Source organism: Drosophila arizonae, chromosome 5 (assembly GCF_054131065.1).
Source record: "Drosophila arizonae isolate 15081-1271.41 chromosome 5, UAZ_ARI_1.0, whole genome shotgun sequence".
Lineage (NCBI taxonomy): Eukaryota > Metazoa > Arthropoda > Insecta > Diptera > Drosophilidae > Drosophila > Drosophila arizonae.
Window position 1 is genome coordinate 4,065,329 of NC_142925.1, and position 13,032 is coordinate 4,078,360.

General features: G+C 35.2%; 2 protein-coding genes and 1 long non-coding RNA gene across 7 annotated transcripts; 2 read left to right on the top strand and 1 right to left on the bottom strand.

The window, feature by feature from the left end:
- Window positions 1–615: 615 nt before the first annotated feature.
- cn (Kynurenine 3-monooxygenase cn) lies at window positions 616–3,043 on the bottom strand. The gene is made up of 3 exons (XM_018010103.2): window positions 2,819–3,043; window positions 1,065–2,150; window positions 616–995 (listed from the first exon to the last, which is right to left on the bottom strand). The coding sequence occupies exons 1-3, from the start codon at window positions 2,906–2,908 to the stop codon at window positions 750–752; spliced, it is 1,422 nt and encodes a 473-aa protein (XP_017865592.1). The 5' UTR covers window positions 2,909–3,043; the 3' UTR covers window positions 616–749.
- Window positions 3,044–3,934: 891 nt separating this feature from the next.
- On the top strand, window positions 3,935–9,265 carry CanB2 (Calcineurin B2). 5 transcript variants are annotated; one of them, XR_016270609.1, is made up of 5 exons: window positions 3,935–4,224; window positions 4,359–4,398; window positions 5,390–5,688; window positions 5,759–8,464; window positions 8,529–9,265. XR_016270609.1 is itself a non-coding variant. In XM_018010109.2 (4 exons), the coding sequence occupies exons 1-4, from the start codon at window positions 4,222–4,224 to the stop codon at window positions 5,927–5,929; spliced, it is 513 nt and encodes a 170-aa protein (XP_017865598.1). In that variant the 5' UTR covers window positions 3,935–4,221; the 3' UTR covers window positions 5,930–9,265. The 5 variants fall into 5 exon arrangements, 1 of the variants encoding a protein (XP_017865598.1); XR_016270610.1 differs by having other exon boundaries at window positions 5,759–8,386; XR_016270607.1 differs by having other exon boundaries at window positions 5,759–8,185; window positions 8,231–9,265.
- Window positions 9,266–11,312: 2,047 nt separating this feature from the next.
- Window positions 11,313–12,881, top strand: LOC149268381 (uncharacterized). The gene is made up of 2 exons (XR_016270611.1): window positions 11,313–11,871; window positions 11,917–12,881. It is a non-coding gene; the product is annotated as an uncharacterized LOC149268381 (long non-coding RNA).
- Window positions 12,882–13,032: the final 151 nt, after the last annotated feature.

Consider the following 13,032-nt stretch of genomic DNA (forward strand, 5'->3'; position numbering starts at 1 on the left):
GCATTACGTAGAGGAAATACGTAAAGGATATACGTAGCGAAAATATTTGGAAGAAATATTTGGATGAATTACGTAAAGGAAAGATTTAGAGAAAATACTCAGAGGAAATAAACTTTTCGTCCATTTTTCATCTAGCCCAGCTGCTGGTATGCTGGCAGTAAATTATCTTACTCTTCTGCTTTTCTCTAAGTTTTCGCGGTTTTTTGCACGTCGATAAAGCGCTGCGCCACAAATCAAATCTAAGTCAATTATTTAATTACTATGTACATGTTCTGCTTGTATGAACTGACTTCTTATACTTTACAAGTACTCACAAAAAAATTATATTCATATAAAGTTGAAGTTAATTCTTTAGTTAAATATTTTATTTATTTATTTTATTAAGACGATAGATTCCACTTGCAACTTATAGGACGAACGCGCTCTGACTAAATTTAGTAAAGGAGCTTGCGTTTGCGCTCAGCGTGCCCTCTATTTCTAGCCATGCGCAGTTAACGGGATCAAAAGCGTAAGCAAGAATAGCATGCAACACCGAGAACACAGAGAGCAGAAAATAAAACATAACGCATAGATGGCGCCAGCAACTCATTGGCTGCTATAAAATAAAATAGTATATAATCAGTATATATTTATATATTTATAACAAATAGAACACGTAAGTCTATGATAGTGAAATATGTTTATAAAATTAAAGGCAATAAAGAGAATTCAAAACAAATGTACATTCCAAAGTTGATTATCTGAAACGCTCAGCGAAACCGTCTCACATAGATGGCGCCAACAGCCACTAAAGAGCTCAACACGATCGTGCCACTCAGAACTTTACGCAGCAACTGGTCCTGCCACTGACGATTCGCAATGCACTGACTGTAGGGCATGCTGGTGAAGGAGACGCTATTGTAGAGCGGCACCCATTGATTGGGAAAGAGGCGAAACAGCGTTGTGTCCAGCCACTTGCGACAGCGAAACGACCAGCGCTTGGTTAGATCACGCATCTGTCGAGGATAAAAGAGAGAATCGATAGATAAGTGCACATCGAGAAGAAATCAGGAAGCCATGCACACCTCCACATAGTTATACATGGCCAGATCACAGATGGCATGGGCATCGCGCCAGCGAGATTCGGTAAACTTTTCCAGTGCCACATCCAGCGGAAGCTGCTGATTCAGTATGAAGTTGAGCAGTGTCAGATCCTCCATGCCCGCATTCAAGCCCTGGCCATAGTAGGGCACCATAGCATGTGCTGCATCGCCTAGAATCAGGGCTTTGTCCATATAGTGATACGGCTTGCACTTGACGGACATCAAGTGCTGTGGGCGTGACTTGAAGAAGTCCTTGATCAGCTGCTGCTCGCCAATCAGAGGCAGTGCGTCCGCATAGTGAGTGCGAAAGAAGTCTAGCAGCTGCTGCTGTGTCTTCAGCTGCTCAAACACTTCGAAGGGCATCGACAGGGTAACTGTGAATGATTTATCCTGATTGGGCAAAGCGATCATCATGAAGGAATCTCGCGGCCAGATGTGCAAGTAATTCGGTGGCATTTGAAACTCATTGTCCTTGGCCGGTATGCAGAGCTCCAGGTAGCCCGTGCCGATGTACTCCTGCGAGTAATTGAAGCCAGGCTGACGCACGAGCTGCTGCCGCAGCGCACTGAAGGCGCCATCACAGCCCACAATTAAATCTGCGCTGGCGGAGATCAGCTGCTCCTGCTCCGGTTCAGAATCCTGCTCCTTCTTCTTCTGCTTCTCCCTTCCCAGCCTGAACTGCAAGCGGCCTTCCCTGACATTGGCCTTGACCAGCTTATGCTCGAAATGGCAGTGGATGTTGGGAAACGCATCGCAGGCATCCAGCAGCAGCTCGTTCAGCCGCTTCCGACCCACCGAGTACAGGCACTGATTGTTGCACGGATCGTACAGCACAATGCTCGTGCGTCCTTTGACGCTGTGCAGCATGCGGCCGCGCATGGGTATCGCTGTGGCAAGCACCTGCTGCTCCAGGCCCACGGCAGCCAAGGCCTTGCGTCCGCGCTGCGACAGCGCCAAATTGATGCTGCGCCCCTGCACCAGCTGCGCCTTGCGAATGTCCTCGCGGTACTCGTACAGCTGCACCTCGTGACCCATGCGCGCAAAGTTCAAAGCGGCCAATGAACCCACCTGCGCAAGTAAATTATAATATAAGATAAACTCTAAAACACGCTAATGCTCTAGATGTAGCTGTAATATAATTATAATGCATAATGATATTGCGTTTACATATGGTGATATGATACTGTTATACGCTTTTGATGATGAATTAATATAAAACTCCTATACAACATGTATAAGCTTCAAGATTGATAGGAAAATAAATTTTCCTAATTATAAATATGGAAATCTCATACTGCTTAAATGATTTTAAATATAGTTTAATATGTATATGTACCTATATATATACCTATTATGAAACTCCTCTATAGATCCTTATAGAGTGTTTTATATTATATACCAAATGTATGATCATCTAATACTCTATCAAAGGTTTGATTTATAAGAATCACGGAATCAATAATATTCGAAGTGCATAGGATCCATTTTTGGTGCAACTCTAGTTATATTATTACCCAAGATTCTAAACAATTATCCAGATGCGCAAAAAGTTGGGCATATTTTATACGCGTAGCTCTAGATCCGTATGCTATCTGCTCCACTTCTTGCTTATGCTTTGCTCTAATCTATGTCTCACTTGCCTGGCATTTATGGCTTTATGACAACCAAAAAATGCGTATTACGGCTACCAGCTAATCGCCGTCTCTAATAACATGCAGTAGATAAAAGTGACTTACCGGACCGGCTCCCACAATGGCTACATTTCGTCTCGTTGCCGTAGCTCCATTGCCATCCGCATAGACATAGTTCGTTGTGCTCTGTGACATGTCTGCTGCGCGGTTGTGGTTGCGGACGAGGTGGGACGTGTTGGGGGGGGTGTTGTATATTCTATTGGTAGCGACGACCGTACGCTCGGCGCGTTCGCAACGAAATGGGCTGGCAGTTGGCAAGTCGGTTTGCTATAATGATAATATGGGAAGACAGTAAATGCTATCTCTTGGCTGAGACGGGGCTGGAAGCACCACAAGTGTCTAGCCGCAATTCCCATCAGTGGGCCAGCCGACAGCCAGTTGAGTTTTCACTTTCCGCTGATGGCAGTTATCAAAGGGCAATCCAATTTGAAGCAACTTGATCGTCATAAGGTCTCAGCTCAGTTGGCATTACGAACCGATTATAATTGTCAGCTGTTTGTCTTGCAGGTCAGCGGAAGCTGAATAGATAACTGATTCCTAATTATTCAGTGATCCAAAAAATTGAATATTTTTAGTTTCATTTGCTGCGCACTTTTTATTGGGTCAGGCATAAACTATGTAAATCAACAGCAAATACAGGGTATATTTTTGTTGTGCATATTATTAGCATATTGCATATTGCTTAGCAGTTAAGTATGTATTTGTGTCAGCAGCAGTTTTTTTTTTTGTATAGCTCAAAATCACAAAAGGTCTTTGATTTTATTTTAAAAATCGATTGTAAGCGCGCAACAATTTAAAATTCGATATACATATGCAATAGTTATCGCTGCCTGTTAAAATGGCCGTTACAGCAATGTTTGACCAAATTTGCGCTATCTGGCTCAGTTTGCGTTTCGCTCACATTGTATTGCAGTTCCGTTTGACTTTAGTTGGGTTGATGCTATGTATTTATTTACTTTCTACTTATTTAATGCATAAATAGCCAACTCATATTTTCTCATCTCCCATTATATTTCATATGAATTACACGCACTGATCTCTCTCTCCCTCTCACTCTGTCATTCTGTTCGATAACACTGCTGAGTCTCTTAACAGTGATTAGCTCAGACTTGCGTTAATGTATCTAACAGACTGCTGGATAGCAGAGCTGTTTTCCAATTGGCAATTGCTCACCAGTTCGAAGCGTGGGAGTCAACAGGGTGAACGCGTTTTTTCATCACTCTGCTCCAAAGAAAAACAGCTGACTTTCTGTGCGCGTTACCTGTGAATGGTCAGACGCCATTGTGTACAAAAAAGTGTCGCAGTCGCCAAATAAAACGAGAAAAAAGTGCAAATCTTTTATTAATTGTCAATAGGAAAAATAAAAGTCGTCTCGCTGCTGTTGTTGTTGGTGTTCATACATTTATAGCTAATTACATTTTCAAGCCAGAAACACATACACACACAAAATGGTAATAAAACTCTGCCAAATAACAAAAATTCGAGAAAAGTGCTTTTATGGCATTCTTTTCAATATTTAGATGCAAATGGCAAATTTATCGTTTCACTCAAATTTATTATCACAAACATTACGTTTGCCTTTCAGGGAAATGAAACATCGCTACCTATGGAAATGTGCTCGAATTGTAAGTTAATAGTTATATACATATGTATGCATATATATTTCTTTTATATACTCAATGTCATTTGAATGGAATTTGGCCAGCTGCTTTTATGCATATTCCACGCAGCTAAAACACTTAAAATATCCCACAAAATATTTGAAAGCGTGCAATCCAATTAGTATTGCCTTTGCATTTACAGTTATTTGCGTTACTTTATGCGCCTTGTTTGCCCAATGGGAGCAGTATTTATTTATTGCCAATTGGAATATGAGAATTGTGCCAGTGTGACACTTGTTTATTTTTGTTTGTGGCATGCGCCAATGAGAATGTGAATTGTAATAGAATGATACTTGTGTATTAAAGGTATGTAGTGTATTTTTAGTTGAAAGCTCTTTTCTTGTTGGTAGTTGATTGGAGTATGAAGATTGTGGTAGGATTACGCTATTTATGTAGGATGCTATGTTATGTTCCAATTGGAAAGATCTCAAATTAATGTAAAGTGGAATAAAGTGAGGCTGCTTGTTATGTAATTGAAATTGTGTTAGTAAATGTGTATGTTTACATGTATTGTGCTAGGATGAAACATGTTAGTTATTTCAATTAGAGCTCGAACTATATGTGAATACAAATGAACATTTTTAAGATATATTATTCACTTTCCATTGCTTGATATATTTACCTAATTTCTAAGTAAACAAGTGTCATTAGCAGAATGCTTGCATTCACAATTTGTAGCTGAGAGTTGCTCTATTTTTAATTAGCCTATGCATATTATGAATATCAATAAACATTTTCATTGTCATTTTCGCTTAGGCGGGGGGCGAGTGATGCTCTATAAATAGAGACGATCACGAGCAGCACAGGGTGCATCGAGTATACAGGGCGCAGGCAGTCACACCTGACTTGAGGAAACTGTTTCCATATGTAACTAATACTAACTCTCATCTCTCTTACTTTGCTTACCTCTCTCTGTCTCTCTCTCTCTCTCTCTCTCTTTGTGTTACTCTCTCAGTCGATGCAGATGAGATTCGTCGTTTGGGCAAACGTTTCCGCAAATTGGATTTGGACAATTCGGGCGCACTGAGCGTGGATGAGTTCATGTCGCTGCCGGAACTGCAACAGAATCCGCTCGTGCAGCGCGTCATTGACATTTTCGATGCGGATGGCAATGGTGAGGTGGACTTCAAGGAGTTCATCCAAGGCGTATCCCAGTTCAGCGTGAAGGGCGATAAATTGTCGAAGCTGCGCTTCGCCTTTCGCATCTATGACATGGACAACGATGGCTATATATCGAATGGTGAACTGTTTCAGGTGAGTGGGAATGAGATGAGAGCGGAATTAGAGTGGATATTTACTGATCAATATAATGTATTTCCAACAGGTACTCAAAATGATGGTTGGCAACAATTTGAAAGACACGCAACTGCAGCAGATTGTGGACAAGACAATCGGCTTTGCGGACAAGGATGAGGATGGCAAGATATCGTTCGATGAATTCTGTTCGGTTGTGGGCAATACGGATATACACAAGAAGATGGTTGTAGACGTTTAAGAGTGCGGCAGGAGCAGGCGAATGAGAATCAGAGGCAAAGATGCAGCTGAAGCTGAATGCTGAATGCGTTTAGGTTTACCTTTTACCTTGATATGCATATATTTTATATATATATATGAATACCTTTTTCACTAGTTACTATTTATTTTTTGATATATATTTTACTCTTGTTTTTGTTTACAATTTAGTTTATATTTGTTTTCAATAATTAATATCACATTTTCTAAAAGAAAAACAAATCAATTTTTTAAAAGTTGTATTTCTAAGTCGTAAAGTAAAGTCAAAGGAAAGGAAAAGGAAAACAGAGAGAGAGAGAGAGAGAGAGAAAGTAATAAATAATGTGCGCCTCCTACTTACATATTTCTAAAATATATATTATATAGACATAATTTATTATACAAAAACAAAAGTGATGAAGAAGAATTAAGAATTGAAACAAAAACATAAATAAAGAAAACATGTTGAGCGTTTTTTTTTTTTTAATATATAAATATGCTCTTTTTATAATATTAAATCAAAATTGAATATACAATCTTTATACACAAATTAACAAAATGAGAGGCCTAAAAAACAGAACAAGCAACAACAAAAACAAAACTTGGTCAAGCACAAAAAGCAAATCTCGTGTGTTCATAAGCTTTAAACTAAAAACTTTTATTTAACATAATGTGTGTGTGTGTGTGCGTGTGTGTGTGTGAGTGCATGCTTGATATACTCTATATAGTATATATGTTATATATAGTATATATCTGTTAACAACTCTCTTAGACTTTTCTGTTATTAAAACTTCTAATTCTCCTGTGATTTGGCCAAAACAAAAAAAAAAAAAAAAAAAACTAAATTATGAAATTTAAAACTTTGCTAGCCTCTTTAAAATTATATATATTAATATTACTATATATTATTGTATATCTATATATACTCTTTATAAAACTCTAATTTATGGAGCTTTTAATACACACACAAATAACAACAACAACAACAAAATCAAAAAATCTGTGCTATATGTTCATAACTCTTTTTTACTAAAAACAAATATAACAAATTATTTAATACAAAATCATACACGATAAAAATATTATATAATAAAAATTAAAACTCAAAAGCAAGTAAAATATTTCATAAAAAATAACCTAAGAAACAAATATCAACTAAATTTTATATGAAAAATACATTTTAAAATATATAAATGAAAAAAAAATTATTTCCGACAAAACTTATTGGAAAAAATTACATATTAAATACAATCTTTTAGGAAATATAAATTAAAATATTATTAGTTCAGACAAAATTTCACTGGAAAATATACTTTTAAAAATAATATAAATTTTATTTTATTAAAAAAAAAAAAAAATAATAAAATAAAAAAATTTCATACAAAAATTATATGTTGAAAAAGCATTAAAAAATATATATATAAAAATTTAATTTGTTTACACAAAATTCACTGAAAAAATAGTTATATACATCTAAAAAAAAAATTTTTTTTAATTAACAAATTGTTTTATATGAAATTCAAGCAAACAATTTTAAATAACTTCAAAAATTTCATAAGAAAAATAATAAATTAATGCAAAGAAAATTATAATAATAATATTATTTAATAGTGAAATATAAATGATTACGAAATTACCAAAAAGAAACTATATCCTTAAAAAAAATCAATTATAAAAATATATGAAAATAATATATATAAAAAATTCATTTAAAGCGCAACAAAATATAATAATATGTATATTTAATAGATTTTTTCTCAATTATAATATTTAATATGGATATGTTTATTGCATACATCAAATATACATTAACTAATTCTAACCAAGTTAACTTAGTATATATAAAGAAACTATAAATATATGCATATGTATGTATAACAATTAAATCGAATAATTATACATATGTCGGTTGATTAACAACATTTTATACTTCAACTTATGGAAATGAACACGTCACGAAATGAAACGAAGTGAAACTGTAGTTAAATGAATTAACAAAATGCATGTTACCAATTTTTATAAAATTAAGCAAACAAAAGAAAATGAAAGAATTTTTGCACCAATCGCCATTTCACAAGTGTTTGTTAGCTAAAACTAATCAATTTTGCGTTTATTTATTTAATTTTTTAAAGATTTTTAAAGAGCGGAGCCAACAAAGATATAAAAACAGCTGAATCATCAATTGAAATTTTTGGTGTTTTTGTTGTTTGCGGCTCGATAAAGCAATAAATAAACTTATATACATATATACTGCAAGCAAGTATGTTGATTTCATTTATTGAACAAATCTTGAAACTTTTCATAGTTTTACAATTTCTGCAATAACAAATGCACGGGTCATACAAGACAAGGACAGGATACGGATTGGGATCTTCGATATGGATCAAAAAGATGTGGCGAATGTTCATATCTACGCCTATTGTGTCGTGGCCATGGCCGTGGCCGTGGAGAATGTTTTACAGTTAAGTATTGCGATGCAGATTTACGGCGTTCCCGTACGAAATTAAAATTCTATAAGCGAAATTATATAATACCAAACGTAACGAAATGAAAAGAATCTGGATTTACGTGAAATATTTAAAATTATTCCATTACCTTTTTAGTTATAACTAATCAAGTTTCTGCCGATTTGACACGGTTCGGTAGGTGTAGATGTGTATAGTCGTATATCTGTGATATCTGTGGGATCTTAATCAACTATCTACCACTTCAAATATCAAGTCTAACCGAAAAATGCATTTTCCGATTTGTTACACCCGTCGAGCTGGCGTTCAAATTGGATTTGGGATATTTAACGGGATCGATCTTCTTGAATGCGTGGATCTATATAAGCCCGGTGCACAGCCAGCTGAAATCAGTTCAACATTGCAGTCTAAGCAGCTAAAAACATTTACAATGAAGATCATCCTGTGTCTGTTTTTACTTGGTCTCATGGCTATGGCAATGGCTCAAACTGACGACGGTGCCGGGACCAGGGATCCTGTGGATAAGGCTTCTGAGGAAAATTTGGAGGAAGTGCAAGACCCAGTTAATACGTCCCGTAGGATCTGCAGTTGGTTTACAGTCTTGGTTAATAAGCACAGATCCTGCCGTGCTTTCTGCAGAGCCTATGGTTTTCACAGCGGATATTGCGATGTCCATGGCATTTGCCGTTGTGTTCGACGCAAAAAATAATCGAACTGTATTTAAAGATTGTTCAATAATTTCAAATGAACATTCTCGGGCGATCGCAAAAGTGCCCGACAAAATAAAAATATAAATTTGAGAGAATTTTTTCGTCTTTGTTCGTTGAATTGTACAACTTTTCCCAAACTTGTATAAATAAATGATTAAACCATAAGTTGAATGAGCATGCTTTCATACATATTTAGCTACATTTAAATACAAATTCTTTTCGTTTCATTATATAATTTTGTTTTTTCTTTTATATAATTTTTAATAACTACATCGGAAGAAACTTTATCCTTTATATTTAAAAACTAAATGGAATAAGTGATAGAAATAATTTAAAAAATTTCATGGTTTTAGCATTAGTAGTTTACGAGATCTCGACGATCATACGGACGGACTCTGGGAGAGTCTGCTATTTCAGATCAACAGATTCATGATGACAAACAGCCTAGACGGTATAAAACCTGGTATAGGACCTGGGCAAAATTACAAGCATTTCACTAAGAGCTCTACGTCGTCTCTTGATCGAAAATTTGAAGTTGAAGATAGGAAAAATTCAGATATTTCTATAGAGGATTTGGCGATGATTCATACATTGGTTTGATACATGAATTCAATTCACAATTCAATTGATCACAGTGAGCGGACTGAAAGGACTATGGAGAAACATAGAAAATAGATGTTCCAAATTTGCTTTATTTGTTAGGTCGGGCAATTTCGGGATCGCCTGAACAGTTTCATTTAAAATTAACTAAAATTCTTTAAATGCATTACGAAAGTTTGTTATTTAAGATATCTGCGAACACAACGGCAAACATTCCAGCCATCGCAATGTCCGGTCCAATATCCATGTAATATGCAGTATGCAACGCAAGCTCTATGCCTATTAAGTGGGAAATCAAACCACTTGCAGACAGATTTTGATAAAAGCCGATTGTCCTGCACCTCCTGCGAAGGAGGCTCAGGCTCCTCGACCTCAGATTGAGCCCTTGCCATAGCCAGGAGAGCCAGTAAAATCAGACAAAGAATGGACTTCATTGTAGATGTTGTTAGCTGGTTAACTGTTAACTCTTCTCTTGCCTCAACGGACTGGTGCGTCGGGTTTTTATACACCCCGGCGTTGCCTTGTGCAGATTCCACGTAGCCGTAACATTTTAAATATCCCAAATACAATTTGAACGCATGCTCAACGGGTGTGGCAAATCTGATAACATATGCCAGAAGACTCCTATTTGTAGTGGTAGAGAATTGTCCAAGTGGTAGAGCAGTTGACGTGTTGTAGATGGATTATCTATGTATATCAAGCTTTCATAATCTGATGATAGCAAATTAAATTTGTGTATGTGTGTGTGTGTGAAAAAAGAATTATTTCCGTCAAAACTCATTGGAAAAAATTACATATTAAATACAATCTTTTAGGAAATATAAATGAAAATATTATTATTTCAGACAAATTTCACTGGAAAATATACTTTTAAAAGTAATATAAACTTTATTTTATTAAAAAAAATAAAAAAATTTCATACAAAAATTATATGTTGAAAAAGCATTAAAATATATTCAGTGAAAGAGTAGTTATATACATATTAAAAACAAATTTTTTTTTAATTTACAAATTGTTTTATATGAAATTCAAGCAAACAATTTTAAATAACTTCAAAAATTACATAATGAAAATAATAAATAAATGCAAAGAAAACAAGTAAGAAAGCTCCAGTCGAGACTGCTCGACTAGGAGATACCCTGAACCCTCCAAGCTGATATTCTAATCATTCTGCACATCTTTTATGCACACATACACATGCATCCACTCGCACGCATAAGCCTGCGCTCTGCTAACTGCGCAGTAAGCAGCGACTGCGCTTGGACTGCGCTGTAGTGTGGACAATATTATGAGAATTTATTTGTTGAATAATTTGTAGACGTACGATCTAAATGAAACTTTTAATGCGTAATCATATGGTGAATATGTGTGTATATTACAAAGCCCAAGTCTCTAGTACTTGAAATGCGTTTTTTACAAATAGGGGGAGAAAGGGGCGTGGTATCCTAAATCTGTAAATTACAAAATCTTTGTATCGATTAACTTTATATAAAACGCAAATTTGAAGACTCCAGAAATATAAATGATTACGAAATGCATACAAAAAAAAATTATATCCTTAAAAAAAATCAATTATAAACAAATTATATGAAAAAAAAAAAAAATAAATAATTTAAAGCGCAACAAAATATAATAATATATATATTTAACAGATTTTTTCTCAATCATAATATTTAATATGGATATGTTTATTGCATACATCAAATATACATTAACTAATTCTAACCAAGTTAACTTAGTATATAAAATAAAAAAAGGAACTATAAATATATGCATATGTATGTATAACAATTAAATCGAATAATTATACATATGTCGGTTGATTAACAACATTTTATACTTCAACTTATGGAAATGAACACGTCACGAAATGAAACGAAGTGAAACTGTAGTTAAATGAATTAACAAAATGCATGTTACCAATTTTTATAAAATTAAGCAAACAAAAGAAAATGAAAGAATTTTTGCACCAATCGCCATTTCACAAGTGTTTGTTAGCTAAAACTAATCAATTTTGCGTTTATTTATTTAATTTTTTTAAAGATTTTTAAAGAGCGGAGCCAACAAAGATATAAAAACAGCTGAATCATCAATTGAAATTTTTGGTGTTTTTGTTGTTTGCGGCTCGATAAAGCAATAAATAAACTTATATACATATATACTGCAAGCAAGTATGTTGATTTCATTTATTGAACAAATCTTGAAACTTTTCATAGTTTTACAATTTCTGCAATAACAAATGCACGGGTCATACAAGACAAGGACAGGATACGGATTGGGATCTTCGATATGGATCAAAAAGATGTGGCGAATATACATATCTACGCCTATTGTGTCGTGGCCATGGCCGTGGCCGTGGAGAATGTTTTACAGTTAAGTATTGGGAGGCAGATTTACGGCGTTCCCGTACGAAATTAAAATTCTATAAGCGAAATTATATAATACCAAACGTAACGAAATGAAAAGAATCTGGATTTACGTGAAATATTTAAAATTATTCCATTACCTTTTTAGTTATAACTAATCAAGTTTCTGCCGATTTGACACGGTTCGGTAGGTGTAGATGTGTATAGTCGTATATCTGTGATATCTGTGGGATCTTAATCAACTATCTACCACTTCAAATATCAAGTCTAACCGAAAAATGCATTTTCCGATTTGTTACACCCGTCGAGCTGGCGTTCAAATTGGATTTGGGATATTTAACGGGATCGATCTTCTTGAATGCGTGGATCTATATAAGCCCGGTGCACAGCCAGCTGAAATCAGTTCAACATTGCAGTCTAAGCAGCTAAAAACATTTACAATGAAGATCATCCTGTGTCTGTTTTTACTTGGTCTCATGGCTATGGCAATGGCTCAAACTGACGACGGTGCCGGGACCAGGGATCCTGTGGATAAGGCTTCTGAGGAAAATTTGGAGGAAGTGCAAGACCCAGTTAATACGTCCCGTAGGATCTGCAGTTGGTTTACAGTCTTGGTTAATAAGCACAGATCCTGCCGTGCTTTCTGCAGAGCCTATGGTTTTCACAGCGGATATTGCGATGTCCATGGCATTTGCCGTTGTGTTCGAGTCAAAAAATAATCGAACTGTATTTAAAGATTGTTCAATAATTTCAAATGAACATTCTCGGGCGATCCCAAAAGTGCCCGACAAAATAAAAATATAAATTTGAGAGAATTTTTTCGTCTTTGTTCGTTGAATTGTACAACTTTTCCCAAACTTGTAAAAATAAATGATTAAACCATAAGTTGAATGAGCATGCTTTCATACATATTTAACTACATTTAAATACAAATTCTTTTCGTTTCATTATATAATTTTGTTGTTT